Source organism: Carettochelys insculpta, chromosome 6, assembly GCF_033958435.1.
Source record: "Carettochelys insculpta isolate YL-2023 chromosome 6, ASM3395843v1, whole genome shotgun sequence".
NCBI classification, from domain to species: domain Eukaryota; kingdom Metazoa; phylum Chordata; order Testudines; family Carettochelyidae; genus Carettochelys; species Carettochelys insculpta.
The window spans coordinates 31,560,812-31,584,219 of NC_134142.1; the positions used below are offsets into that span (position 1 = coordinate 31,560,812).

The 23,408-nt window shown below is 43.8% G+C and overlaps 1 protein-coding gene across 5 annotated transcripts in view; it reads left to right on the forward strand.

The window, feature by feature from the left end:
• Positions 1-23,408, forward strand: part of FBLN5 (fibulin 5) — a 61,155-nt gene that overhangs the window by 25,253 nt on the left and 12,494 nt on the right. For all 5 annotated transcript variants that reach the window (XM_074996613.1, XM_074996614.1, XM_074996611.1 and 2 more), the window contains 3 exons: positions 16,015-16,137; positions 20,728-20,844; positions 22,221-22,340. In XM_074996613.1, coding sequence (XP_074852714.1) covers positions 16,015-16,137; positions 20,728-20,844; positions 22,221-22,340 — 360 coding nt within the window. The remainder of the gene's footprint in view (positions 1-16,014; positions 16,138-20,727; positions 20,845-22,220; positions 22,341-23,408) is intronic.

Here is a 23,408-nt window from a genome sequence, read left to right on the forward strand (position 1 = left end):
GTTCATTAACCCATTTGCTACAACAAGGTGTGTACATTTAATTGTAAGCCTCAACCACAATCACAGTTTTGCTTGTGCTTTTACTGTAATAGATCCTTGGCTCTGTTTGAATCAATGCCTCGCTGTTTTTAGTGAGATGCATACTGATTTGTTTTAATCGATACGTGTACTTGTGTGATGGGACGGGTGTGTTTGTAAACCATGACAGACACGCAGAACGTGGGCACAGTCATTTGACAACCACTAGGCTGACCTAGCAGTGTCTGCACCGGGGCTTAGGTAAGATTAATTACGTTAAACAGGGTGTGACATTTTTCACAAACTGGAGTGATGTAGCTAAGCTGAGCTATCTCTGTAGTAAAACAAAAAGCAGTCAAGTAGCACTTTAAAAACTAGCAAAAAAGTTTATTAGGTGAGCTTTCGTGGGACAGACCCGCTTCTTCTGAAGAAGTGGGTCTGTCCCACAAAAGCTCACCTAATAAACCATTTTGCTAGTCTTTAAAGTGCTACTTGATGGCTTTTTGTTTTGATAGTGTATAGACTAGCACGGCTTCCTCTCTGTTACTATCTCTGTAGTGTAGCCCATCCCTGAGTAGTGGTACTCAGTGGAATGAATTAGTTAGTGTAGCACAATCCATCAGAACTGATTTTTATACAGTGTCAGAAATTTCACAGTTTAATCTCCCTAATAGCATAATCACAGTATTTGAATGAATAATAATTTTCATCTACAGGGAGTTCTCTGTGTACAACAAACTAATCCAACTAATCAGTCCCACGCACAAAAAGAAGAGTTTTTCAGCCATTTATTTGTGATTCAAAGGGACAGTTACAGGAAAGCACATAGTGCTCACCCCTGTTCTAGTTTGTGATGGGGGACCTCACCAAGAGTTTGGTAAGTGGTCAAGGGCTGCACTCTTCCTGGATATTAATGGAGGTGGTGCAAGGGCTGGGATGAAGCTTGGGTGCTCAGTGAAGCTCTTTCTGGGGTGGAGAGGGGCATGTGAGGTCTGTGATAGAGTTTGGGTGATGGAGGGGGTTGTGACCTGAGTGCAGGAGGTGGCACAGGGTCTGGGAGGGGATATGGGTGCGGGAGAAGATTGACCTGCTTGTGCTTAGATGGCTAGATGAATCCAAATTACTTTTTTTAGTTTGCTATGAATAGAGCTTTGCAATTGATCAGCTTTGGCCTCAGGTTTCTGAAGGTGAAAAGTCACTGTATTGGTGCAGTGGTTAAAGCACAGAAGGGGAGTCGAGAGAGCTAGGTTCTTTTTTCCCAGATGTGACTCAGATTTCCGAGTGCAAATAACTTAACTCCTCTGTGCCTCAGCTTCTTGGTCTGTAACATGGAAAATTCATTTTCCTATTTCATTGTCACTTTCTGTTTCTAAACTGTCACCACAAAGGTGGTGCCACAGGGACAATGAAGTTTTAGCAATAATCTGAAACTAAGGGCTTGAGTCTTCCGTTGCTTAAGCTGGTTCAACAGCAGCAAAGCTTCAGGGGGGTTATTTCTGATTTAGCCTGAGTGGGAGGATCACCGAGGTCCTCATGTTCAACAGCTGGATTTTACAACGGGGAAGAGGATCTAACCCTTACTCTTTGAGTCATCCATGTTGTGGGATATTGAACTGGTCCAAACTGATCTAAGTGAAGCTTCTTCAGGCAGTTAGCACATCTGCCACATGTTGAACCTTGTCCCTGAGCTCTCTGCAATGACAGGAGCCACAGGTGATGGAACTAGAGATGTGGGGGGTATAGCTGCCTCCTCTGGCTTGAAGTGGTTTCCATCATGTACAGGAATACCATCATGGACAGTTTGGTTCAGTGGCTCTCAGCACCCCCACTACAAAAATGATTCAAGCACCCTGACTGGAGTTGCATCACCATATAAAACTTGGCAGCCTGCTCAATGCTGTTGTGTTGTACCAGGCTGGCTGCTGGGGGAGGAACTTGGTGTAATATGTCCTCTCTTAGGAGCAGAAATTTCAAGCCAATGTGGCACAGTGACTTTAAACCAGTATGTTGCAAATCGGATATTAACCCAGTTCCTCTTTCAGTTGTGATGGTAGACATTTTCCAATAAGCATCACTGCAGAAAGAAATCAATGGGCGGCTTGTTGTGTGCTTAGAGAGAAGAATGTTGCTCAACAGGCGGAGCTCTTTGCAATTAACAGTAACAAGGACACAGCTGTCTGAGCCTGAAGCAGTATTTTCAAAGAATAAGTCTACAGGATTTTTCCTTCTCCATTGGCTTCTGTCCAATACCAGTTCTTTGCTTATAAAAGCACCAAAAGGCCACGATGCTGAAACAAGAATTACCTTGGCTTTGTGGGGCTTTTAGTCTTGTAAAAGCTGATTGGCGCATGGCCAGGGTCAAAATCAAATGACTTTTGAAAAATAACTTTCTCCGCCTGATAATCCCCCTTAGCTTTCACAAGCCCAAGCATCACAGTCTTCCAACCAAGGAGGGGCAGACAACCCTCTCTTAGGAGCCCATCAACACTGCTCTGAAAATAGCTGTCAGCAAGTGCTGCTGCAGAGAGAGAGAAGGCTCACTCTTTCCAAGAATGAGTGCATGGCTCTTGTAAAACTCCCAGTGCCTGCAGGCCTGGAGCACTAGTAGTGAAGGCTGAGCTCAAACTTTGATCCAAAAGAATCTGATCAGTAGGCCCACCTATAACCAGCCTGCACTACAGACTATTTGAATTGCTGCTTCCTTGTCAGAAGTGAGCACATCTCACCACCGTCCCTCCAAACACAACAGGTGCTGCTATGTTATGTTGTTTTCGTTCTTTCCTGAAAGAATTGTCTGCTATTCGTCCCTGGCAGAATTCACCAGACCACTGTGCAATGCTAATGGAGTGAGGCTACAGCCACACTACTACGGAAGATCCACCTGCTCAGGGTTGATTTTCTGGAGTTTCATTTCACACGTGCATGAAATGATGCATACTAGGGTCAAAGCTGACTGCAGAACTCCTCAACAAGTGGTGAGAAATAAGGAAGATCAATGGGAGAAATGCTCCTGTTGACCCTCCTCCATGTAGACTGTCATGGAAGTTGAGCACTAATAAGTCAATTTTAGCTATGCAGTTGGCATAGCTAAAATTGCATATCAGCAGTTGACTTCTATGTCTAGCATAGACATAGCCTGAGGGACATCTTGCCAGCTGGGTTCAGGGCAAGATGTATCAGATTGCCACAGGAAGACAAACCTTTGCAGTCTTCAGATGAATGTATCTTACACAGAGCAGGCAGTGAAGCTATTACCACCACACCATCTTGGCCTGGGAACACTTTACAGCTCACAAGACTTTGGATCTCATCAGTCCTTGAATGGAATATCCAAAGCAGGGCTGGGTTAATCTTTCAGAGTTCAGTTTCGCACTTCTAGTCTGTTGGAGTAAGAAAGAGTAAGGGAGGTCAAAGGGAGCAACTTTCCTATTGGCCATGGCCTGTATAGACAGACAAGTTAGCTGAGCACTAATATGTCAATTTGAGGTATGCAACTGGTGTAGCCAGAATTGTATATCTGTGGTCAACTTTCTTGGTCTAGTATGAACATAGCCACATGCTGAGGCCCTGAACTGTATCAAGTTTGAGAACCTAGAGCATTACAAAAAACTGTGTCTGAGGAGCTAAGCTGTTGCTTTCTTAGTAGCCTGAAAATCTAGCTTTGCCCTAAAGTACTGAGAGAAGTAAGTCCATGGTTAGGTACTGCATAGCCAAGTCTCAGCATGGTGTTAGGGCAGTAGTCCACAAACTTTTTCTGTCCCATTCCTACTTTACTTATAATGGAATCTGTCCATGCCCTCCTGAGAGAGGAGGTGGACCCCGGCTCTAGAGCTGTGGCTGACCATACGGCCATGGTTGGGGTTGGGGTTGGGGCTGTGACCTTGGCCAAGAGTGGGGCTGGAAGCCAAGGCCATAGTTGGGGAGTGTGGAGATGGGGGCCACAGAAGAGCTGGGAGCACAGTGGGTCTGGGTGGCATTCTCTTCCCACCCTTGTCGGGGGCAGATCTGGGTAAGGTGGCCAATTTTCTGACTGCAGAAAACTGAACACCCTTGCCCCACCCCCATTCACTCCATATCCCCCTCCTTCTGTCACTCACTCTCCCTCCCCTTCCCTCACTCAATTTTCACCAGGCTGGGGCTAGGAGTTGGGATACATTAGGGGGTGATGGGTCTGGTTGGGTTTGTTGTCTCTAGGATGGGGCTGGGAGTGAGAGGTTCAGTGTGTGGGAGGGGGCTCCGGATCGGGGCAGAAGGTTAACGTGCAGGAGAATGGGGGCTCTGGCTGGGTGTGTGGCCTCTGGTGTGGGGCTGGGGGTAAGAAGCTTGGAGAGCAGCGGGGGGTGTGGGCTCTGGGAGTGAGTTTGGTGTGGGAAGCGGCTTGGGACTGTGATGGGTGGTTGGAAGCAGGAGGGATTGTGGGCTGTAAGAGGGAGTTTGGGTGCAGGGCTCAAGGGGTTGGAGGGCAGGAGGGGATGTGGAGTACGAGTTCTTTTTGAGAGACATTTCTCAGAAGCTTCCAGCAGTGGCTGGTATGTCCCTGCTACCTCTAGGCACAGGGATGGTCAAGGAGCTCTGCACTCTTCCTTTGCCTGCAGGCACCACACCCACTGCTCCCCTTGGCTGTAGTTCCCAGCCAGTGGGATCTACAGAGCCACTATGTGGGATCAGGGCAGCACATGGAGGCTCCCTAGCTGCCCCTGCACCTAGGCACCATCGGAACGAACCAAGTGCTTCTGGGAGCTTTCAGGAGACGGAGCAGGCAGAAGCCTGCCTTAGGCCCTCTGCTCTGCCAGCGGAACTTCTAACAACCCAGTCAGCAGTGCTGATCGGAGCTGCCATGGTCCCTCTTCACCTGGGAGTTCCAGTCACAAACCAGGTGCCTGGCAGCGTCAAGCATAGGCCCTGCCACACCCCCTCACACATTCCTCCGCACCCCCATCGGGGTGCACCCCGCAGTTTGAACATCACCGTTTCAGTGGTAACTTCTTGCATTACAATGGTCCCTATTATTTCCATCTGAAATTGAGATCCTGATCCCTTGAGGATATCAATGACCACATGGCACTTGCTGGGCAAGTAGCCTCAACATCCAGACAGAATTCCTGGCATGGGTAATTACATCCCACATACCCTGAAACTTCTCCTGTATTTTTAATGGAGTCAGTATCCAGCCAGAATGGCTAGGAAGTATTCCTCCACCATGTTTAAAGCAGCAAGCACATTGCTCTCCGCACATGGCTGCATTTCAGTGGCAGGGGCTGTCAGGAGGGAAGGTACCGTTAACATTATTGTAACTGGATATTTGCTCACAATGTTTTTTTTTTCTTTTAACTACCTTGATTTCTAGTTAATCTTTCCTTTGGATTGGTGTCTTCTGATAAACTGTTGTTCTTAAAAAATATTTGTACTCCGCTTTTCACTAGCTCTTCTAGTCTGTGAACAGCTTCTGTCACCTTTAGTCTGCCAAAAGCAGCTCTTGGAAAAGGATCTCTTAATGATCCAGCTAACGTGTACAGTCAAGAAGTTCACTTGTTAGAGCAAATATAAACTGACCCCCAATTGGCTAAATCAGTTGGCTGGACTATTTGTGCTAAAGATTTCTCCAGGCTCCCTGGGGCTGGAGAGTATTAATAGCAATTCTGTGCTCTCCCCCTGCCCAAATTACCTCTACCCCAGTCTTCTTATGTCTTAATCCCTCATGGAAAAGTTTTACAGAACTCAGTAGGTGATTAAGCCAATAGGATTCTATGGAAGTGTAAAAGGGTTTTTATAAATATCACTCTAACTGCCTAAATATTTAATGGAGGTTTCCATAGGTTCTTTAAAAACCATACTGTAGAATTCAGTGGTAAAGTTCTAATTAACAGCTATAGAAAAGTTTTAACATTTTTCTTTTGAGCTCTACAGGACTTTTCTGTATGGACTGGCCATTCTTTAGGTCCTGATTTGCATTTCATGTCATATGGCAAAGGAATAATATACATGCCCTTTTACTAGACATATGTCCCAAGACACTGAAATAATTGATCGTGTGGTTGTCTGTGCAACTTTGAATTCCAGCTGCAACCTCTGTCAGCTACCATTGCTGATGCAATAGCAACTGTCGTTCGGTAAATAACTTCCCAGCAGCTGGAAATATTGGATCCAAGCTCTCATCTGGCTCCCATCACTGGAGCATTCAGTACAGAGCCCTGTGTCCTGCAGTGATATTCTTATGTAAGTGGTGTACGTTGTGACACAAAATTGATGTATTTGTTCAGCTGAATAAATACAATTTGTTGCTGATGAAGATGAAAATACAGGGATACAATTTTTCTGCTAATGAATGGTGCCTGTTTGTTACTGGGATTGATCCAGTGAATATTATGATAAATGCTCCTGTCCCCCAGAGGGTATCCTGCTCCCTCTTTTTCTGTCATGTTGCGACAACTCAGCCCTTCACAGAGAGAGCAGGGAAATAAAGAAGACCTTTGTGCTCCAGAACACAGGGCAGTAGCACTTGAGCTAAAGTCCATCTCTGTAAAACAGAAGCCATGCTGACTCCAGCTACTCCAAGCTTATGGCACTCCTGCCAGCTTGTTACAGTCTTTGACTTAGGCAAACATCTTCCTTGATAACATGGGGTTCAAACCATTTCTGACCTCCTTAAAGCAAACCTGTGGGGATGCAGAACAGCCCAAGTATGAGCTTTTGGGAGACAGGGGTAAGGATTGTCTCTCATGAGGCATTTGTACTTGATGGGCCCTACCCTAGTTGGGACCTTCAAGCCCCATTATAATATAAGTCACACCAGCGGCTGGGCTAGAGCCCTGCAGTCCCTTACCCACGGAGCTATTACTTATTCTCGTTGCTGAGGGGTGGGCAATAATTTTTAGTAGGGGACCACTCTAAGAATTTGGTAAATGGTCAAAGGTACCAGTCTTCTGTGCTACTAACGGAGGTTGGGTGCAGAAGGGAGCTTGGGGTGACTGACTGAGGTGCAGGAGGGGGTGTGGGAGAGGATTCTGACTTGGAGGAGGAGTTCAGGGTCTGAGAGGGAGTTGTGACCTGGGGCAGGAGTGCAGGAGGGGTGCAGGGCCTAGGAGAGGATTTGGACCTGAAGGAGGGGTGCAGGGTGCCAGTACAAGATTTGGGTTGTGACTGTGGGGTAGGGAATTGGGTGCAAGGTCTGGGTGGGGGTGTGAATGCAGGAGTTGGGGGTGCAGTAGGAGGTGTGGGGTGTGGGAGAGGCATGAGTGGAGGAGTGGGGGTACAGACGGTTTGGGCTATGTGGGGCAGGGTTACAGAAGGGAGCAGAGGATGCAGGGAGGGAAGGTTTGGGGTGCCAGAGGCAGGCTGTGGCTGGGAGGCGCTTACCAGGGCAGCTGCTGGCCAGCAGCCCACTGTGTTCCTCAGCCAGGGTCCCTGCCTGTGCTGCTCAGAGCAGTTGGCTGCCATGTGTTTCTTTGGAAGGCTACAAGCCCAAGGGGAGGTGGGTGAGGGGCAGTGTTGCCTCTAATTTTTTCCATCCACGGGCAGAATAAATTTTATGTTCACCAAGGCATGTGTGGATGTGCACCACCAATAGACACACGTGTTGCCCATTGTGGATGGCTGTAGTTGCTCTGCTAGGCAGCCGGGCGGCAACTGAATCTCTTGTTGGTGGCTGCCCAATTGCTCAGCTTAGAGCGAAGGTTGGTGAGAGGTACTTCATGCACTGCCTGTCCTGCAAACAGGCAGCTCCCATTAGCCACAAACCAGCCAGTGGGGGCTGCGAGATTGTGCTGGGGGCGGGGACAGAACACAAAGCCTTTTGCCCCCATCTCTGGGCTCTCAGCCTTCAGAGAAGCACATGGCCCAGCAGCTGGATTCTTTGCATGGTGTACGTTGAAGAGGCAAGCAGGAAGCCTGGCTGAGGCTCCCGCTGGGCCATGGGCCAGATCTAGTGGTTTGGCCGCATCCAGCCTATAGGCCATATTTTGCCTGCCCTGTCACAGACTCACAGACTTTAAGGTGAGTCCGGAGCAGTATGACCAGCTTCTGTGCGTTGCAGGCCACAGACCAACTGCCCATGTCTGTAAAAGGCCCCTCGCCTCTAGCTGAGTTACTGATGTCATCAAGTTGTGATTTAAAGATGTCAGGTTACAGCGATGTCTCCATTTACTCTAGTTTCAACTTGCAAGTGAACCCATGCTGCCGAGAAAGGTGAAATCTGCCTGCCAATGGGACCCTGGGGAACCTTCCCTCCCAGCCCCAAACAGGGCAATCAGTCAGCCACTGAGCGTGTCGGCAAGAGCCACCAGCTGGCCACTCAGGAAGGAATTCTCTGTGGCAAGTCAGAGCTCACCCTATCGGGTGTCCCATCACTGTCCGGCTGGGATACTTGCTGCTAGCAGTTGCAGTGCAGCCACATGCAATTGTAGGCAGCGTCGTCATCCCCTTCCCACCTTGAGCTTATCACACTCAGTCTTTGAAGCCAGTTAAGTTTTTTTGCCCCCACGGGCTTTAAGACTGTCCAGTGGCTGTTGGACAGCACATCACATGATGTGAGCCAGTGGTGTCAGTTTGGTTCCTGCAGGATAAGTTAGGTATTGCAAACACCACTGGATTTGGAAACTGCCATGGCTGCCCCATGGGCTCTCACCCTGTCCCACAGGTATGGTCTACAAGGCTCACACTTCTCACTATGTTTCCCTATCACTAAAAGCCAGGCCCCAGCTTGGGAATTAAGGTAGCATACCCAGGATGAGTTTTTCGAAGGGGAGAGAGAGGTTCTCAGATTGTGGTTCTTCATTATTTCTGCAGTGCAGAAAGAGTACTAGCCAAAGGAGACTGTCCACTATTGGTTACAGATTTTAAGCCTATGACACACAGTCATGCACTTCTTATATTAGCTGGTAGGAGCAGTTCTACACATTAATGATTACTGATAATCAGTGTCCAAACACAGGCCAATCAGCTATATATAGAACTGCCTTATCCCTAGCAAACAACTGTTCCTGTTGTGTACATGCGATGCAGATCTAAAATGAATCCAACAAGCAAAGGCCAGTTCTCAGACACTGAAATTTGCAATTAAACAGGTGGATAGGGAGTTGATCTTGGATAGCTTCCATTCTCAGCTGGGCCAGCTGTTCTTGGAAAATAGCACTGACCCCCACACAGCAGCAGTTTGAAGTTGGCTCCAGTCTGCACTTTAGGAATGTGGCATTGTTATTCTCCCCTTTCTTATCAAGTGTAATTATCATGAGAAAAAAAACCTTCTGAGAAAACATGTGATTTCACTGTGTAAAAATCTACTACCGAGGAAATTATTTTCTCAGAGTCCAAAAAAGGAATGGTGCAGACATTTAGGGAAAGGGCGTGGTTCCAAATAATCTTGGAACGAATACCCATGTCCCAGCGCACTTCTGCTCAGTCCTGGCTTGTGAATATTCTGAGAAACAGTAAGAAGACATCCATTCTATGTATTGTTCTACAAGTGAGTCCCCTGTGTTTTAAGTTACCAACCCAGCTTCATTAGCTGGGGAGGCGGGAAATGAGGCTGGGACCCTTCTGCCCAGTGGAAGAGGCTTCCCTTGAATCCCCGGGCTATGGTGGTTTCCTACAGGGAGCTGGGAAAAAAGAGAGGAAAAGTAAAACCCTAAAAATAAGACATCCCTGACTCAAAACATCTGGACAGAAAACTCAGTCTCCACTTGTCTTCTCTATACCATACAGCTACTGCTATGCAGGGCTTTTCCACTTGGATTTGCTAGGCCATATCCTGTGTCAACCCCGCATATTTGTATACTCTTATTTTCCCTCTCACTTTCTAAAACAAGATGATTAGTGGAGGAGCTAAACTTCTTTTTGTAATGAAAGTAAATTTTTCTTCCAAAATTGGCTTTTGCTCAAAACCAGAATTTTTCATTAGAATTTTTGATATTGTTGTCCACCTTCGCCCTGAGTACGTTAGGCCATATTCAAGGCTTAACCAAGCTGTTTCCTATAGCAGGTGCATCTCAGGTGTGGTTCTGTTCATTTACAAAGAATGTGCACAAAGTCCTGTCTCCCTGAATGCAGTAGAACAAACGACAGCCTCTTCAGCAGTAGCAAATTAAATTTATTCAGCTGAATAAATACACTGTCAATTTTGTGTTATAATGTATGATCCTTACGTAAATACATCTCTGCAGGACTCCTTGGCTCTTACTGCATACTGTAGAAAAAGGAGTCCCATGAATATTTGGATAGAACTCTCCCAACTGCTAGGACATTACTTAGTGGCTGACAGTTGCTATTGCATCAGCAATGGTAGCTGAAAGAGGTTGCCGTTGGAACCTAAAGTTGCACAGACAACCACGCTGTTAATTATTTCAGTGTCTTGGGGCATACTTGTAGCAAAAGGGTGTCTATCTTATTCCTTTGCTGTATGATATGAAATGGGGATTGTCTCCAAAGATCTCCATATCACTGCTCCATTTCAGTGCCACTCCTGTCCCAGGACCTATTCTCTTCTCAAACTTTCTCACACATATCCAGCACTCACTAAAACAATTTTCTAGGTCCTACATTTGTAACTACTTCCAGGGATACCTCCTCATACCGCATGACTTGGCCCTAAGCAGGATTTGCTATGCTATCAAATTGCCTATGGCACTAGCCTCTACTGTTTCCAGTTACCTCACTCTATTAAGGGATTTACTTGCTCCTTCCCTTTAGCCTAAAACAAGGATGTTTTAGCATATCCATTGGCTTTAACCAGGCCTCTGACTGAGGGCAGCCATCACACCTTCCATACTATTAGTATTTATTATTTTTTTTATTTTATTAGCATTTTCTGATTTTTTTAAACATTTGCCAGGCTGAGAAAAAAGAAAGAGAGAAGTATCAGGGCAGTAGCTGTGTTAGTCCGTAGCTTCAACAACAACAAGAAGTCTTGTGGCACTTTACAGAGTAAGAGATATTTTGGAGCGTAAGCTTTCATGGGCAATAAGCTTTTGCCCATGAAGGCTTATGCTCCAAAATATCTGTTAGTCAAGAAAGAGAGAGTGATTGTTATGTTTTTTTCTGACTACATGAGAGAAGCTCAGAATTAGGGTGATGGGGCTCTTGGGTACCTAGGTGGATAATATGCTTCTCTGGTGGTCATTTATTCATGAATTTTAAATCAGAGGGGACCATTATGATGATCTAGTGCAGGGATCAGCACTCAAAACCTTAAAGAGCCGCAGGTTGCAGACCCCTGATCTAGTGTGATCTCACCAATTATTTCTATATCAAGCCCTTGATTTGTGACTGAGCTATGGCCCCTCTATTCTAAATCTTTCTTAATTTTAAAATTTCAAATAATGGGGTATCTACCTATATAAGTTTTTCCAGTGGTCAGAAATGTGCACCTGATTTCTATTCTGAATGTGTCTAGTGTCAGCTTCCAGCACTTGGCCCTCTCTGTGCCTTTTTCTGACATTTAAGAGCCATCTCCTATCAGAACCTTCTTCCCTCTACAGGTACTTGTAGACTGTAATCAAGTCACCTCTTTTATTTTGGATATAGTAAATAGATGGTGTTCTGAAGTCTTTCACTGTAATGCATGTTTTCCAGTCATCAAATGATTCACGTACCTCTTTTCTCAACTGTTTTCAATTTTTCAACTTCTTTTTTGAAGTATCAACACCAAAAAGGGAACTTCGAAATCCCCTTATTCCTATCAGCAGATAGGAATAAGGGGATTTCGAAGGTGGCAGGGTCCTTGCAAAAAGGGCCCCTGTCTGGACGAGCCATGCAGCAGTGAAATGCGGCAATTTCAAAGAGCCGCAGACGGTGGCATGCTAATGAGGTGCTGAATATGCATTTCAGCACCTAGTTAGTAATCTTTAAAATGGCCATTAGCATGGCTATTGTGAAGATTTCTCTTAGTGTAGACGTAGCCTAGGCGTGCTAAATTGAACCCCAGAAGAGTGACCCTGATCTGGTCAATCTTCCAGTAAGTATAGACATACCGTCAGATCCACACAAGGTCCTTCATCTGATGAAGTGGGTCTTTGCCCACGAAAGCTTATGCTCATACATTTCTGTTAGTCTATAAGGTGCCACAGGACCCCTCATTGCTTTTGCAGATCCAGACTAACACAGCTACCCCTCTGATGCTTTGTATAGTAGTTGTGGCGCCTCATTTATAATTAGATCCTGCACACAGATGTATCTCTTTCATTGTCACTAACCCTGTCTTGGGAAATCAGCTACTGTACTGTTTTGAGACAGTGTGGTAGAACTAATAGGCTCTTCATCCAAAAAACCAAAGTGATTTTCACAGAATGCCCTACAGTCAGGTTATTTCTACTTTTAATTTTCCACTGTACCAAAGGATGCCAAAGAATGTCCTTGGCATGGCTGAATGTATTTTTCTGGAAGGTATTTAAGTCCTATGTATTCAGTGTGGACAACCTGTCTATGTATCCCTATGTTTTATAGGCAGATTTTCCTCCAGTTGGTTTGCCTTTTCTCTGCTAAATGTTTAATTTTATCTTTATCAGAGCACCAGTCAGACAGATGATACGGATTTTTTACTGCCTATGCCGCTGTTCAAACAGGAAGTCTGGAAACAGGCTTAAGCTGTTGCAGTGCTGCCAGCCCCATCTTCTTTCAAGAGTATAGGCAAACGTTACCAAATTCCTGGGCAGATACTTTTTCCCAGGGTAAACCTGTCATCCGTCACTTAACAGTCCATTGTAATGAAAAATACATGCTGGCAGACAGGAGCATTACATATTATACTGGAATTACTCTATATATTTGAACTGAGAGGGCACCTTGCCGAATAATATTTATTCTGCTGACTGGGGCTTTCAAAGTTCTAAATGTGCCTCATCAGTGGGATTCACTCTGAAGGAAGTCAGCCAGCGAGATGGATCATAAAGGTTTAAAGTTTACATTTAGGCTTAGTCAGGGGATATGAAGCCATCCATTGCCCCTTATGTTGCTTCCTCATGCAGTTGATACCTGCCTCCTGTGTGCAAGGACAGCTTTATGCTGCAAGTAACCCAGGTGAACCCCATGAGTAGCAAAATACAAGGGACCGTAACATGTTTTGGGTGGGTGCCTGCATTCTAGCAGAGGCAGACCCACTGAGCGGGGGGGAGGGGGGGTCGAAGAGGGCAGTTGCCTTGAGACCCAGCCTTTTAAAGAAGCCCAGACCTCCAGCCACCACCACCACTGCCCAAGTAGCATGGTGGCAGCTGGAACTCCAGGCCCCTTTGAACTGCCACCCCGGCGCAGCTCTGGATGCATGCAGCTTGGCAGGAGTGGGATCCAGGGAGGGCCCAGCACCATGATCCTGGGGGTGCTGGGGGCTGAATGCCTGAGGCCCCACCCCTTCCACCATTGACCCCTGTCCCTTCTGGTGCACAGACCCAGGTCCCCCACCCACCTTGGCCTGGGGCCACAGTGCCTCTAGGTGGCGCTCAGTAAAAGTGGAAATCGGCCAGTTCCCAAGGCGGCAGAAGCAGTACTGAAAACTCTCACTGTCCAAATTTTGCTTTCAAATGGAAATAGAGGTTGAACTGTCTCCTCAGCCAGGGCAGAAGACAATGGATTGAAAGAAAGCTAAGGACACTTCCCAATGGGGAGCAGAGACAACAGTAGTGGTGCCTTAATATGTAGAAGTAAATACATTCCGTGTAGCTTATTAGCAATTTGCTTAAAAGGCCAATCCCTAGTGTAGAGCAGAGCTGACCTCAGAGCAGCCCACTATTTTAGGGCCCCTGCGCCTCCCCTTCTCGTTTTGGAGCACATTGTGCCTCTGCCATTAATGGCACTGGGAGTTGTGAACATGGAATGAGGGCATGGCCTGAATGCAGGCCTGTTTTGCACCACAGGGCCAAGCCCCACCAAGAACCTGCTGTGGGCAACAACAGTTGTGGCTGATGGGTCCCAAGGTCCTGCTCTTAAAATAGAAGTGTAAGTAAAAAACTGGAAGCAGGTGGATGAAAAGCACGTTGACACAATTCTTACCTTTTATCTGTATTTGGCTGGGATCCACAATCTGATGTCTACATGCAGAGTAATATACAAATCTATCTCCAGGGGTTCTCAGTATAGCTAAGTCAGACTGAAGAGAACTGTCAGCAAAAGATATGCAAATTGCACGACACATTTGTGTATCTCCTGCCGACAGTCCTGTTGGGAGAGGCTTTCCTGACATTGGGCCTGTCTACACGGAGCCAAATGTTGGGCTGATACATTCTTTCTTCCTCATGGAACGAGGATGACCAGGATGAAAGCAGAAGGGGCAGACGTCTGTTGGGAGGCCTCCGGGCTCCCGACTCAAGCCTGCAATCTAGACATAGCCTATAAGAAACCAAATAAAATAATGACAGCTATGGAAAGTGTACCATAAGTACATGTTATATACACGGCGTCCACTTGGATCAGTATTTCTATAGATATTTTTCTTTTACGGCCTCTAGGGTACCCTAGATGCATCATAAGATAGATGCAAAGATAAAATCCCTGGCTTACAAGCAGGTTTCAGTCATGATACAACAAAGTCGCAGTTAACAAATCAGCCAGGAAGGATTTGAGGGAGTAGCATAAATACGATGACGTAACTCAGCAAAGGCCAGAGCACTGTATGATAGAATTAAGCGTAATTTAAAAATCATCAGTAAAACATAGACATCTAAGTAGGCTGAGAGCATGTCACCATTTATCATCTGATCTCTCAAGCCAACCTCAATGCCTGAAACCTTGGGGAAGATTTTAGACAAGGACCAATTGAACTCATGGCTCTGACAGGCATTTTTAATCAATCTCCTTCTTCTTTGTATGACTGATGTAGATGTAGAGAAACAATTACAATGTTATATTCAGGTGGTTGGGCCAGATAAATTGCATCCAGATAACAGAGTGTATTGCTGTGGTTCCTGCTTTGTATTTGTGATTCAGGTACTGAGTTATGTGCTCCATGGTATATTTGGGAGATTACAGTTGCACATTGGAGAGTCCTTAATTTTCCATTTGTGCATCTGCCATAGTTTGTGTGGATGCATTTTAGGGTTGCTCCAAAACATCACAGTGCTGTTTTGTGTTGGTGTATGTAATTCTTGTAAACCCCCTTTGTCTTTCCAAGCTTCAGAGTTGAAGGTGCATTGATGAAGATTAAAAACATGGATCCAAAAGGGCTTATATGGCTTCAAATGGCAATGAGGGACATTGTTAAGGTCCTGGTAGATGTGGAGAAGTTCATTTTCTATGATCTGCTTGAATTCCCAATGGACTGAGGCATCACAGCGACTGGAATGTGGGGGGGCAACCTGCAATGTCAGCTGCCAATGTGTTGGGGTCAACTTGTGGGTTCCAGTGATACAATTTTTAATTAATTAGGTTACAGTATCCCAGCCAATATGAATATTGAAGTGTTATTTGCACACAAACAAAAAAAACCCAAAGAGGGTGATAATACAAGGCCAAACTCATTGAAAAGACTAAAGCTAGTTAATGTTTTTTCAGTGACACATTTTCCTGTTAGAAAGACAAGGCGGGTGAGGTAGAACCTTTTATTACACCAAATTCTGTAGGTGACAGAGACAAGATTTTGAGCATACAAAGACCCTTTCCTCTTCTTGGAAAATAGAGATTCACTGAAATTTTCAACAAGACATCAGGGAGATTAAAATGAAATGATAATCTTTGCAAGAGAGCCACCAAAAATTTCCTATGGGATGGAAATTCCATTTTTGATCATCTCTAAGAAACAACCTGTAAGGCTGATCCCGTAGGGATCTGAGAAATTTCTGAAAGGTGTGGAGTACCTTCCCCACTGACTTCAGCACCTCACAACTCTGCGTTTTCTATGAATTTCTGTGCAATGTGTCAAACATTGAGTACATTCAAAATCACTTCTTCTAATCCAACTACCTTTGATTTCTTCTCAGCTTCATCCCAATATAGTACAAATGTCCATACAATGAAAATAAAGTCATCATTTGCTTTAGTAATTATATAAGGCTTTTTTGTTACCTTTCTGTGTTTCAGATATTGATGAATGTGCTTCCGAGTCACACCAATGTAATCCCACACAGATCTGCATAAATACTGAAGGAGGATACACCTGCTCCTGCACTGAGGGCTATTGGCTCTTAGAAGGCCAGTGTTTAGGTATGTTCTTTTGGAGTGTTAATATACAGTCTCTAGAGTGATTTTGAAAAACCAGCATTCATTTGATGAATCCAATTCATTTTCTTCTTAACTGGAGTGTTTTTCTGCCTCCCCAATATTTTGATGGTAATTAAAGTTGGATTATCATCATAATTTTCACAAATTCCATAATGTTCATATTTCTTCTCTGTTAGAAACATGTTAAAAGATTTTTCTGCATTTTCTCTACTTTCCCACGGGGCCTGGAGAATCTGTTTCCACTAGGCATAAGACAAAAAAGATAATTTAAAAATATTTGGATGGTTGGGTTGAGTTTACAAGGGCAGTCTCTGTAACTACATTTCTTTACTCTTAGTCAGAATACTATGTGTCAAACTCAGGGGTCGACAACCAAAATAGCAAGAAAGGCCATTTTTTTTCAAATTCAGTAAAAAACTAAATAATTCAAGAGCCTCAATGCATGTGAATACGAGATGGTCCTTAATAAATAACGTCAAACCATGCTTTTTGTAACCCATCTTTTAATAACAGCACATACACAGTGATTTGTAATCTGATACATGTTTACTGTAGGACGTTCACAAACTTTTTACATATTCTATTGCCTCACACTTCACATGAACATTTGTACCACTGTCTTCCTGACTTTCACTCCCGAACCTATTTAATTATGCCAATTTTACTTCATAATTAATTTCAGTTTTCTTTCTTAAAATGTTCATTGCCCTTCACTGCAGGAATTCCACAAGCTTCCTTTTTCCTTTTCAAAATCAAGACTTTATTGGCAACACCATCAAAACACAGATACACTATCATATCCCACAATGCACTGCACATATTAAAGGGGGTAGTTATCCAACATTATGAGATCACATATTGTTTGCTATTTAGATATGAGTTGTTCATTGTTGGGCTTTTAGATATTCACTGTTCATCAGATAATCAGGAAGGGTGTTTTTGTTTTGTTTTGTTTTTTAATAAACTTTGCAATTGTAGCATTGGGAGCCACAAAGAAGTCCTTAAAGTGCTGCATGCAGCTCTGGAGCTGCAGATTGCAGACCACCTGATCTAACCAAATTGTTGTTGTGTTGCTATTTAACATTTAGCCTATAAGTGCCAGCACAGTAGTTACACAGTGGTGCCAAGAGGGGCCAGTCAGGAAAAGGCTTCCTACAAAAACAAGCCCTGTCTTGGAGGTTTTACAATTGTAGGTCCTAATCTGACAAGGACTTAAGCATGGGCCTAATTTTTTAGTGTTATAAGTGATCCCATTGAGGAAAACAAAACTACTCATGCTTTAAGTTTAGAATGTGTATAAACTTTGCAAGGTTAGGGTTTAACCTATCTATCTAGATGTTTATATGACGCACCTGTCACTGGTATTTGGGCCATATTAGTACTGGACTAAAACAGAAAATAAATCTATTAAAGGTGAAAATTAATGTTCTCTTAATGCTTTCAAACATTATATCTCCATTACTTTTGTCCTGTTTTAAGCCAGCTTTCTGAGCCATTTCACTGGCAAATCCATAAGCTTAAATCTGACAAACTGGATATAGCTAACTAGCAGCTACCCAGTGTTGTCTGTTCCTTTTAATTACATAAAATCATCTCACTATTCAAGCTGTTCAAATATCCATTTGGGTAAGTAAATCTTTAAGTCCTAATTTCTGATTAAAATCCAAACTGGAAACATAACTAGTTTAAAGTAAGACAAAAACGAATGCTGATGTTATGCAAAATATACATGATAAATGACAAAGAATGCCATTTGTGCATTTGTGAGTAATGGAGACAAAATGGAAGCTATCAGTATTCTGAATTTGAAATGTGTCACAGCTTCCAGAGATACTTCTGCTTTACCTGGGCAATTCCCGCTTTCCTTACTTACCTTACTGAATAGATGGAAGACAGAAGGTCTGATTGGTTTGTGCCAGTGTAACTCCATTCACGTCAATGGATTTGCACCAGCATGAAAGTGGTATGGCAGAGGAAGTCTCAGGCCCCGTAGACAGACCCTTGTGAGTTAGAAGAACAGCAGTCAACCCAGAAAATCAAATTCAGAAATGAGGCTTTCAAAAGTTGCTGGAAACATATGGCCAGATTTTCAGAGGTGCTCAGCACTCGCAATTTCAGCTGAATTCTGTGAAAGCCACAGGCTCTCAGCACTATTGTACATTCAGCTAAGACTCATCCCTCACTTGAGGACTCATTTGTTTGACTGATGTTCTGTGTCTACTGGTTACTGTTTTAATGGGTGTATGTTACCATTTAATATTCCAATAGAGAGCCTGAGGGAGGCAGTTTTGAGGAAGCTCAGGTCTGGTTCACAAAGGGCAAGTCTGTTAAGCTTTCATGAAACTGAGTTGCTATTTTTCCTGCTCACCACGGACTTTTATGTAATTATAGTTTTTCCAAACACCACAGTACTTTCCAGCTCAAACAAACAAGAGAGAGAGAGAGAAAGAGAGAGAGAGGAATGAGTTGTTATTCCAGTAAGACATTCATCCATGACCTTGTTTACAGGAAGCACTCATATGGGGAACGCTTTCCAATACTGTCTTCCCATCAACTATCACCACAAGGCTTGGGCTGTCACTAGAGAAGGAAGCTGAATATCAATGCAGTGATTGCTCCGAGATCTTTTTGAATCATCCCTGAAGAAAAATCTAAGCAAGGTCATAAACTCTGAATAACTATTGGAAGGCAATGAAGTATTGAGGGCAGCCAAAAACCAAATCCCGTATATCAGAAGGCAGCTGAGCTGAAAGCAAATGAATAGCTACAAAACAGACAATTCATCAGGTGTTTTATTTCTGCTCTGAACCAAGGAGTAAAGGTCTTCTGAACTTTCATAAACACATTTATTAAGTTCCAGTGCCATCAGAGAGCAAATTTACATTGTGCTTGTTTCATTCAATCTTGTCTCATGCTCATGACAGTAAATTGCAATGATTGTTAATGCTGCATTTTACCAAAAATGTTATTTTAGTGACACTGTGAATTTTTATATTTTAAAGCTTCCTCATAACCTCATGAAAACAGTTCCATAAAAATCATTTCCAGAATAACAAAAACATATCAGAATTGCCACGTCTGAGACTAAAAGCAGCCTTTGGGGCCAAATTCTACTCACATTACTATATAAGGAGCACTGGGGTGGATGTAAGTTACCAGAGCTGTAATCTAGCCATTACAAGATATGGTACAGTTTGAACCTCTCTAGTAAAGCACTCTCTCGTCTGATATCATCCATAACCTGGCATGACTTTAGTTAGCCATATGACTACTTAAGAATGTGGCCAAGCTTCCTGTGGTCCCATAAAGTTTGTTTGTGGACATCAGTGTTCTGTGCTGTTATTTAGCTGTAATCACTAGGACGTCTGAGAGCGCGAGTGTTGAATCAGCACAATATCCGACAGTCCACTAAACTGAAGGTGTACAAGACTATAACCCTGACCAGTCTCCTGTATGGCTGTAAAACCTAGACCTTGTACAGAAAACATATAAAACTGCTGGAGCGCTTCTACACAAGCAGCCTGAGGTCAATACAGCACATTCAATGGCAGGACAGAGTTACAAACCTGGAAGTCCTGGACAGAGCAGGAACCATGATTCTGAAGGCCCAGCTTTGCTGGACAGGGCACGTCATACAAATGAAGGAGTCAAGAATACCTCAGCAACTCTTCTACGGTCAACTCTCCCACGGCAAAAGGAATCAAGGTAGGCCTTGCCAGAGATATAAAGACTGTGTGAAGACCAACATTGCTCTTGCTGGTTTAAAACCAGATCAGCTAGAGCAGCATGCAAAAGACCGAACAGGCTGGCGTGCTCTTGTATGACACGCGAATGACAACTTTGAAGAGCAGCGATGCATACACTTCATTGATGCTCATGAGAGGAAGAAAGCAACAGCAGCAGCCGCACTGACAGAGCCAGGACAATTCCCTTGCCCCCACCGTGAACTCCCATGCCGTTCAAAGCTTGGTCTCCTCAGCCACATGCGAGTCCACAACCGATGAGCCTGTGCAAGCTCAAGATGTCATTGTCGGACTTAACGGACTACCTACATCTGTAAATGTCTTCTAAGAACCCAGTAAGCAGTAGAAGCATTGGTACTGCTGCTAGACAATATTGACCCTCCCTGGCATGGCAAATTCTCTCATTTGGTACTGGTAAGGTCCCAAGGGTGCCAGGCTACAGAGATTCAACCTGTATAAAATCTCGTGTTCTTTGCTATAAGGTAACAGACACATATTGAGAGTAGCTACTACTGGCTTGTGACCTTGGTTTTTGATAATGTAGCATTGAGCAGAATCATTTATGACTGACAAGGGGATCTATCAGCCCCTACAATTGTATTTCAGCTACTTGTAACAAAATGTATTGCTGTGCTGTCCTGGCGAGACGGAGACTTGAACAACCTTCCCCTTGAACAATTCAAACTTAGGCTTTTCAAGATCTGGAGTCAGAATATTGTATATTAATTCCTTCCATTGTAGGGAGTAGATTTTAGAGCTTATCTAATACTATGCATGGCAAGTATAACTACAATCTTATCTGTACTTTGCATTTGTTTTTAATTTTCAGACATAGATGAATGTCGCTATGGCTACTGTCAGCAGCTGTGTGCCAATGTACCTGGTTCCTACTCCTGCACGTGCAATCCCGGTTTTACCCTTAATGATGATGGAAGATCGTGCCAAGGTACTGTCTGAACAATAAGTATTGCACTGTTGGCCCCAGCCCAGCGAAGCACTTAAGCATGCATGTAACTCTAAGAACATGAATATGAATGTCCTGCTGACTTCATATGTGTTAGACTGTCTGTTTTAGGATATGGTTATGCTTTGACATGGAGGAGACACAGCTGTGCTAGCTCTAACTGAACTAGTAATAGAGATTAAGCACCATGATGTGAGCAGCTAGCTGTCCCAAACACACCATTTTCCAAGCTGTTCAGCATGTCCTAAGGGCAGCTAGCTCCCCTGCCACAACTTTGCTCTGTTTTTAGCAGTCTTGCTCAATCCTGCAGGCATAGCTCCCCATGCTGGAATTTCAGCTGGCGGCGAAATCATTCCTGCAAGTACTTGTATGTCTCTCATCACTGTAGTATCTGAGCCCCTCTTAATCAGTGCTGTATTTGGGTGACAACGTCCCTGTGAGGTGGGTCGGTAGAATTAGATCCAGTTTTCACATTGAGAACAGACACAGAAAGATGAAATGACTTGCCCAAGGTTGCATAGGAAGCCTGTGGCAGAACAGGAAATTGAATCCAGGTCTCCCAAGTCCCAGGTTCAAGTCCTGTTGGTTACTCTTCATCTTCAATGTCTTTTAAGTGCTTTACTGGATCAGAGACTCATGATCAATGTTATATTTCTGTTCTTGAACCGTATAACACTTCAAAGCAGCCTCTCAAGGGAAAGCCTCAGAGTTAATGGGATAAAGGCCTTCCAGGCGTTGCAAGTGGCCTAAAAAGAAAATCTTTGGTTTGAGGTAGTGAGAGGATTCTATAAGGATCATTTCCTCATTACATCACTGTTCCCTAGATTTATCTCGTTGTTTTTGGCCTAGTCTTCCTCAGATTAAATCAGTTGGAGAATAACTAGATAAACAAGGAAGCATCTGCAATAAACAGTTTATCCCAGTCTTTCTTGTTATGGTCTCATCACAGACAGATCAAGCAGCTTTCCCTCCAGCCCCCTAGAAGTTTCATTTATAAGTGACCCTGTTCCCTTTAAAGAAGTGGTTTCAAGTGCTGGCAGATGTGAGACGAGATGTGAGACTCTCTGATCTCATAGTCAATGTTCTTGAGTGCCTCATCAGCAACAGCATTAGGGAAGATGTTCCAAATTGCTTTACATACAGCATGACCTGTGTTTTCAACCACTTTTTTTTCATTGCAAGCCATCAGCCTAAAATACCAATATCAAAACAAACGTGGTCAGCCTTTGCAAGAGAACCAAATCAAACTGCTGTGTCAGTACTTTTAAGTCCTTTCTGATGTGTGATTGTACTAGTAATTAATTAGAAGCAGTGCCTTGGCAGATGTCACTAATAAACTGAGCATTGGTTTTTCATAGATGTGAACGAATGTACAGCCCAGAATCCCTGTGTGCAAAACTGCGTCAACATATATGGTTCTTTTCTCTGTCGCTGTGATCCTGGCTATGAACTGGAAGCAGATGGCATTAGCTGCAGCGGTAACTGTCTTTGATGATTGAGGGTGGGGAAGGGGTTAACTGTACACAATCTTTGTAATGTTTTATTTTTATTTACCTTCCTCTGAAGTGTCAAGTATGATCCACTGTTAAAAGTAGAATATCTCTACCTATCCAATCCAGCAAAGCAATTCATCCCTTTCCACTTTTGGTTAAACACGAGAAAAATCAAGAAATCACATTAAAATCCATGGTGACGATTTTTTTTTCTCACGCAAGTTTTAAAAAAATAGACTAAACATTAGCACTGTTCTGTGACAATGGTAAAGAACCATAGAAAAGAATTGCTCTCCTTTGACACGCAACAAGGAATTTTATTGGCACAAATAAATAGTATTATTCCAAATCTACCCTTGCCCTGATGTGGCAAATAATTTACCTTAATTCAGCAGGTACATGCGTTCTCTCGTACCCTGCTGTGTTACAGAACTTGCCTGAACATTTTCCAGATCTATCTGCCTGGTTCCCAGTGCACATTTAAAGGGATAGGATACACCTCTTCATGAGTACTGTTGAAATGAATCAGATAAGAGTGATCCATCCACCATATAGCAATATTATGGAAAAATTGTTACAGCACTTTTCATTCCCCCTCTTTCACTTTTATTTTGTAGCTTTCTTTTGCTTAATTGAAAATGAAGAGTTAGGCTTACTTCTTTGATGAGTGTCCCCAAAGTCTGCTCAAATAAGAGAAGCCAGCCAATATTTCTTGGAAAGACAATACCTCACTAGAAAATATTTGTTTTTGGTTGTTTTTTTTAATTTACACTAAACAGATGTAAAGGGTTGTGTCTGAGAGGAATAACATGTGATGTGCAGTGTATGTTAAGAATTTGTCCTTTGCAAGACATATTGTAAAGAAAGGGATGCAGGCCCAGATTTTAAAGGCATTTAGGGGTCATTCTGCTCAGCACTGCAATGCCGAACTCAGTTAGGAGCCTAAGTTTCAATTTCAGAAGTAAGTTGAGCCTCAGTGAAGGTCAGAGGGAGTTAGTCTCCTAAACGTCTAAGTCACTTTTTAAAATGGGACTTAGGCCTCACAGTGTTGAG